At 61.7% G+C, this 7,095-nt stretch overlaps 1 protein-coding gene across 1 annotated transcript; it reads right to left on the bottom strand.

Annotated features, from left to right (window-relative positions):
• Window positions 1-498: 498 nt before the first annotated feature.
• LOC147645721 (maestro heat-like repeat-containing protein family member 7) lies at window positions 499-6,656 on the bottom strand. Its single transcript, XM_086874275.1, has 16 exons — window positions 6,008-6,656; window positions 5,750-5,908; window positions 5,416-5,480; window positions 5,157-5,306; window positions 4,819-4,967; window positions 4,367-4,514; window positions 3,930-4,117; window positions 3,703-3,840; window positions 3,294-3,408; window positions 2,984-3,121; window positions 2,594-2,770; window positions 2,302-2,457; window positions 2,042-2,143; window positions 1,569-1,671; window positions 1,232-1,288; window positions 499-941 (listed from the first exon to the last, which is right to left on the bottom strand). The coding sequence occupies exons 1-16, from the start codon at window positions 6,129-6,131 to the stop codon at window positions 742-744; spliced, it is 2,169 nt and encodes a 722-aa protein (XP_086730401.1). The 5' UTR covers window positions 6,132-6,656; the 3' UTR covers window positions 499-741.
• Window positions 6,657-7,095: the final 439 nt, after the last annotated feature.

Below are 7,095 nucleotides of genomic sequence, written 5' to 3'. Positions count from 1 at the left end.
CAGGCGGCTGCCCGAGGGCTGCTTATGGCCTCTGACACCCAATTCCTCAGGGCTTCCCACCACCCCGGCTCCTCCAGGGCCTTCTGTCCCCTTGGAACCTCCTGCCACCCACTCCCTCACACATCCCCCTCGTGCCTTCCCACTGCCTTGTCCCGTCTGGGCCTCCGCAGCCCCTCATCCCTTCACGGCCTCCCAGCACCCCGTGCCCTCAGGGGCACCCCCAGCCTGGCCCGGCAGCAGCGCCGCAGCCCCACAGGAGCTCCAGCAGCTCCTCAGCCATCACGGCACCAACACACGGGCAGCAGAACACAGATGGCGCTTCCTGCCTGCCACAGGGCTTGTGGCTTCAGCACAACCACCAAAGGCCAAGGGGCTTCTGGCCATTTCCCCTGCACCACTGCATGCCCCGGCAGGTTGCTGAACACAAGAACCCTTTTCCCTCTCTTCCCCTATGCCCCACACACCCGGGGCAGCAAAAGAAAGGTCTTGGGACTCTTGTGGTTTATAACATATCCTATATTATTTACATACTAGATGGAAACGAAACGAAGAAAAGAACAATCTCTATGAAACAAAAAATAACAGATGGCCCATGTGGCCCCAGAAGATAGAGCCTCTCAGCCCTAACATATCCTACATTATTTACATACTAAAAAGAAGAGAAAAATGGAAAAGAACAACCCTTATGATATAAAAAATCCTGGCTGGCCCATGTGGCACCAGAAGACAGAGCCTCTCAGGTCAGCGCTGAGCACATCTCCAGCAATGCAGCCAGCCCAGGCCCGACAGACGAGGCCGTGTCCTCCATGCCCTGAGGATTTGGTCTTCCATCCTCTGGAGAATGGAGTAACGGGCACTCTGGATGGCCCGGAGGACATACAGCGTTTCAAGTGCCAGGTCTGACACGGCACCGCTTCTGTCCTCCGTCAGGCGTTCGAGGGCTGCAAGAGAGACAAACAGAGCCACGGTCAGATCCCAGAGCTGCGGGGGCCCAGCGAGAGCCCCCTGCCAGGGCCATGCCAGCCCGCTCTTGCCTTGGCCAGGAGGGAGCAGGGACCAAGGGGGTCAGCCCGAAGCTGCTGGCCACAAATGCCCCAAGTGGCCCTGAAATCTCGCTGTGCTCTGCCCACGCCGCCCCTCATCGGCACAGGGAGCAGAGCCCTCCACAGCCTGGCCAGGGCTTGCAGCTGCCCCCGACAGCCACCGCTGTCAGCCCGCTGTCCTGGCTCACCTGTGCACAAAACCTGGAGCTCTGCGTGCTGCCCCCTCAGCTGCTCCCCGGCCATCCCTGAGAACACAGAGCCTGTCAGGGTCCCAGCAGCACAGCTCCCTGCCAGCGGCGCTGCCAGCCCTGTGGCCACACGGCCTCCTGCCCCGGCAGGGCTCAGCCCGGGCCCTTGCCGCATCCTAACCCAGCCCAAGGGCACGGCTGCCAGAGGCCGGCAGCAGCAGCCCCGAGGGCAGCCGGGGCTCCAGGGCGCCGGGCCCGGGTGCCGCTGCCGGGGCAGCAGCCGGGGCTGGGGCCGAGCTGCGGCGGGGCGGGGAGGGAGCCCGGGCTCGGGACTCACCGATGACCCTGATGGCCGCCGCTCGCAGGGTCTCCTGGGGGTCCTGCAGGTACTGCAGGGCCCGGCGCAGGTGCTCGGCCAAGGGGATCCTGTGGTCTGCCAGCTGGAGAGAGCGGCAGGAGGGAAGGGTTGGCGCGGGCTCTGCCCCTCGGCCGGGCGCTGCTGCCTGCGGCCAGCCCCGGCCTCCCGTGCCCGGCCAGCCCTGAGGCCCGGCCAGCAGCCGCTGGCGCCGGGCTCTGGAGGGGGCAGAGGGCCGGCTGCTGCCCGGGGAGCCGCGGTGCCGGCCCGGCCCGCAGCCCCGCTGGGCCGGGGCTCCATCAGCACCCGGCTCGGGGCCACAGGGGGCTGCAGAAGAAGCCGTGCGGCCCCCGGCTGCAGCAGTGGGCAGAGGCACAGCTGCCAGCCCCACACACTGAGCACCGGGGCCAGGGGGCTTCTCTAGCCTTTGGCTGGCACTTGCAGGCTGCCCTTACCACGAGCTTGGCAAACTTCCACAGCTTCTCCTTCCTCACAGCTTTTTCTAGGTCTGGCCTCTTCAGAAAGCCAGCCGCACGAAGGAGCGTTGTCCGAGAGGCCTGGGGAGCAGCAGAGAGCCGCAAATGGCCCCACAAGGCAGGGCACAGGAGTGTCCCAGTGCCAAGGGCTGGAGGAGGCTGCAGCCTGCAAGCCTGCGTCAGGGCAGGAGGCAGCTGAGCCCCCTGGCAAGGCGCAGCAGCAGCCCAGGAGTCCTCACCTCTGCCACATGCCGATTCTCATCTTGGCAGTGGAAAAAGAGTGGGAGCAGGCTCTGGTACACTCGTTCCTTCAGGGGCTTTCTTCCTTCTTCTTCTGCCGAAGACATCACTCTTCGAAGGAGAAACATGGAGAGCAGCTGCACCTGGCTATGGGGCTGTATGAAAGGAAGGAAGGAAAAATGACCTCATCATTGGCTTCTTGTGGCCCACATTGGCGCAGGCCTGCAAATGCACAGGGCACAAAGTGTCCGGGCAGCAGGCAGTGGCCGTGGCCGGGGCACAGAGCCTTACATTGTCCAGGAGTTTCAGGAGCGGCTCAGCCAGCTGCAGGGCCCTGCGCCAGGATATTGGGGTGTCTTCATCCTTGAAAATATAGCTCAGGAGAGCAATGCTCATCCTGGCCACGTCACTGTCCAAGTCCCACAGGAGGTGCACTAGTCTTCCTGTCAGGCTCTGAATTCTTTCGGCCTGTGCAGAACACAAGGGTGTGAAAGCCCGGGCAGCTGCCGCAGGGCCCAGAGGCCAAAGGGCTATCCCAAAGCACTCGGGCAGCTGAAGCAGGAGGCAGGAGAGCTGCGAGGAGCTGCCTCAGCGCCCAAGGCAAAGGCCAGCCAAGGCCAAGGGACAGCATTGCCCAGCCTCATGCTGCCCACACGGCTTCAGCTGCTGCCCCCTTCTCACCATGGAGGGATGGTCCTTTAGCAGGAGGAGAGCCCTGAGAACCTGGTGATGCATCTCTGTGGAGTTGTACCACAGGTACTTATACAAGATCTCCATTAGGCTGTCACCACAGTCACTCAAGTCCAGGCAATCTAGGAGCTGAAAGGCACAGGGCAGTGAGAGGGGAGCCGGCCGGCAGGAGCCTGGAAGTGCGCAGGGCTGGGCCCAGGCAGCAGCACAGGGCGCGGTTGCCATCCCTGGCAGCTGTGGCTATGGCAGGGGACAGGGCTGGCAGGGAGCTGAGCGAGGTAGTGCTGGCCATCAGACTCACCTCCACAAGGAATGCCATGGCAGAGACATCCCAGAGTGGCAACGGTTTGCTGAGCACCTCAAGCAGGTAGCTTAAGATGCCTTTACACAAGTGGACACATGCACGGCGCATTACCCTGGAAGGCAGAAAATGGCAGAAAGAGTCTCAGCAAGGGTGCGAAAAACCTCTCCCAGGACTGACTGACACAGTTCTCCTATTGCCCCAGCACCCTGTGAGGGTATTTGGGCCCTTGAGATGTGGCTGCTCCTGCGCACCCTCCTCTCACAGCCTTTTGCAGTCTCCTTGGCCATCCCTCACTGACGAGGCCCTCGGTGACGAGGCCCTCAGGCCCATGGCCACGGGGACTGTGGGGGGGCATCCCGGGCAGGGGGCACAAATGTCAGAGGAAGTGGGGAGAAGGGGGGCTCACCTGGCCAGCAGACCCATGGCATAGTGGTGGGTGTCAGCACAGAGCAGCGTGTCCCAGCCACGCTTGCGTTCCATTGCCACCACCACATGCTCCAAGTGGAGACTGCAGAGCAGGGCCTTCAGGGTCTGCACTGCAAACCTGTGTGCACAGCAAAGCCCAGGTGATGCTGGGAGCACTGGCTCTGAGGCTGGGGAAGTGGCAGGGACAAGAGGACTGGCATGGAGCACCTGTTGGGGCTGGTGGAGAGGCTGTGTTGCTCCTGGCATTCCTTCCAGAAGGTATGGACGTCCTCTGTCATATACAAAGTACTGAAGTACGTTTGGAAGAGGAGATGCACAAAGAGGCGGGGGAAATAGACTGTGAGGATCTGTGGGCAACAGGGCCCCTGGAGGATCTTCCACATCACCAGAGTTGCCTGTAGAGGACAAAGCAGCCTGAGACAGCGCTCAGTGCCGGGGCGTCCGTGTGGCAGGGCCTGAGCGTGGCAGGGAGAGGCCGGGGGAGACGCAGGGGGAGCAGCGGGCCTGGTGGCCCTGAAGCTGCCCCTAGGCCAGGTTTGTGGCCAGTGCCTGAAGCAGGGAGATGCAGTGGGGGAAGGAGGCAACAGAGCTGCTGGAGAGGCGGCCGGCCTTGCGGTGAGCAAAGGCCAGCTCCCGAAACTCACAGTCAGGGAAAAGACAGCCGTCTTGTCCCCATCAGAGGTGCCCAGGTTTTTCTGCGGCCAGCTCCCCACCACATTGATGAGGAGCGGTGTCACTTCCTCTGAAATCCAGGGCGAGAGCAAGATGGTCGTCCACATGGCCATAGCAGCTCTGCGGGGTCAGACACAGCACCGTGGGCTGGGCAGCAGCGGGGAGCTGAGCTGGCCGCCAGCTCTGCCTGTGCCCACTGCCCCTGAGCGGCAGCAGCAGCCAGGCAGCCCAGCCCTGTGGGGACAGGCCCCTGAGGGGCAGGCTGGCAGCACGGCAGCAGGCTCGGGGGCTGACTTTGTAGCAGGGCTGGCAAAGGGAGCAACCAGAGGGCCCTGGAAGTCTGTGTTGCTCACAGCCCTGGGCCGGGCTGTACAGGGTGATGGGCTGGTGAGCCCTGAGGCCTCGGGGCAGCTGGGCCCCATACCTGTCACACGTTGGGGCCACCCGCAGGAGAGTGATGGCCACATCATCGGGCTCTGCCTCGGCCACTTGCATCAGGGCCCAGTCCATCCTGTGCTCAGCAGCCTCATTGGCCATGAGCCACTGGTGGATGTACCTCACCACGCCGGGCACCTGGAGAAGGCACAGGGAGACTTGGAATGCTAGCAGAGGGAGTCAGCAATGCGCCCAGCTTCTTCCCCAGACAAGTGCTTCTCTTCCAGCCCACTGCCATGGCCTCAAAAGCTTCAAGTGAGCAGCAGGCGTGGCTTGGGAAAGCCAAGCAATTGCTGGAGGATCAAAGGCTGGCCACAGGCTGCTTACTTGCTCTGGATTGAAAAGAGCCGACTCTACAAGCAGATCCAGCTGGGCAGCGCTGCTCTGTTCTACCAAGACCTCTGAGGATGCCTTGACCTCAGTGTCCATAGGTCTGGTGTCTTCCTTGCCAATTCTCGTGATGAATTGGTAAAGAAACTGTAGGAGAAGGGCAGGAAGGCAGGGAAGTTGCATGGAGTGCTCTAAGTGCGGTGCTGGGCTGAGCAGTGCCAGCAGGCCCAGCGCAGGTGGGGATGGCTGCAGGTACCTGCGCTGCTCTGCGGAAGCGGCCACGGGCGGTGTCCTGCTCTTGTGTGCCGTCCATGGCTGCATCTGGCAAAGAGCAGCCAGAGCTGAGGGGCTGCGGGAGAGGCCGGAGAGCACAGCCCAGCCCTGCGTTCCCCAGGCAGGGACAGTCCCGGGATGCCCCAGGGGATGCAGCACGGCCACTGCTGCGGGGGCAGCCCCAGCCCCTTTTTTGTGCTGTCCATGGGTGTGTCTCCACAGGACAGTGTGGGATGGGATGAGATGGGATGCAATGGGATGGGATGGGGCCAAGACGGCCGCAGGCACCAGCCCTGTGGCCCAGCTCTGCCACTCACCCTCCTCCAGCGGCTGCAACTGCTGCACCTCTTCGGTCTCTGGTGCTGGGGCAGCTCCAGGGCCTTCTTCCTCGACCTCCTCCTCCTCCTCCTCCACCCAGGCCAGCTTGGGCACTCTTGGGGGTCGCTGCTCCCTATCTTCTTTCGGACTCTCCCATCCTTTCCATAGGAACAGCACCAGGGGATGGCATGGCATGGAATGGGATGGGGCCAAGCTGGCAACAGGCACTAGCCCTAATGCCGAGCTCTGCAACTCACCCTCCTGTGGTGCCTGGAACTCCTGCACCTCTTCAGACTCCTGTGCCAGGACAGCTCCAGAGCCTTCTTCTTCCTCCTCCTCAAGCCAGGCCAACTTGGGCACTCTTGGAGGTCGCTGCTCCATGGCAGTGACTGGATTTATGGCTGCTTGCAGGAGAGATGGCTCGGAAAAGCTCGGAGTCAGCAAGTCCTGCAGTCGTGCCTGGAAGGCACCTGCAAGACTCAAGTCCTGGCAAGATTGCAAGACAGCGAGTCCTGCACTTGGGTCTTGAAGGCTCCTGCCACAAGGACAGGAGGCTCCTCAACAGGGACTGTGGTCTGGTCTCAAGGGCAGAGACTGCAGGGATGGGCGACACGTCGGAAAAGCTCCGGGTCACCAAGTCCCACGGTCTGCCCTCAAGAGAACCTTAAGAAGGAAGGCTCAGCAAGGCCACAGGTCAGCAAGACCTGTGGTCTGGCCTCGAGGTCACCTGCAGTAATAGTGCTTCAGAAAAGCTCCAGGTCCGACACAAAGGAGTGCGCTGTGCGGGGGCTCCTCACAGCACCGCTCTGGCGCGTCCTGACCCGTCGCGTGCACCGAGCACTGTGGCGTGGCCCTGTCACCGCCAGCTCCTATGGCAGCACGTGTCACAAAGGGCCCTTTGACATCTGCTCCCGTTGCCACCATCCCACGGTGACCGTGCTGCAGCGTGTCACAAAGGGCCCTTGCACACCCTGCCCTCCGCCCTGGGGCCGCCCGCATCCCCCCCCAAGTGGCCCAGCTTGGAAGGAATCCCTTGCCCAAAGTGTCTAAGACAGCCTGATGGGATCTTTAGGAACAGCTTGTTAGAAATGAAATGGAGGCAAATTTATCAATTAGAATTTTATTGAAAACTTTGTAAAATTTACTCATGGATGTTATAAATACACAAAAAAAAGGATATATAAGAAAAGGTTTTTATTAATTATAGCAAGCCAGCAATACGCAAAGTCGGCGCCGGGCGGCAGGGAGGAGGAGGAGAAACCTCTTCCCACAGAGCTGCCGCCGCTTCCCGCTTCCGTGTCTGTCCTTTTATTTGTTTTGGCCTCCTGGTGATGTGGCTTTCCTG

Source organism: Cyanistes caeruleus, unplaced genomic scaffold, assembly GCF_971803275.1.
Source record: "Cyanistes caeruleus unplaced genomic scaffold, bCyaCae1.hap1.1 HAP1_SCAFFOLD_183, whole genome shotgun sequence".
NCBI classification, from domain to species: Eukaryota; Metazoa; Chordata; class Aves; order Passeriformes; family Paridae; genus Cyanistes; species Cyanistes caeruleus.
Note: the sequence above shows the minus strand (reverse complement) of the source record. Positions and strands in the feature narration are given on the sequence as shown.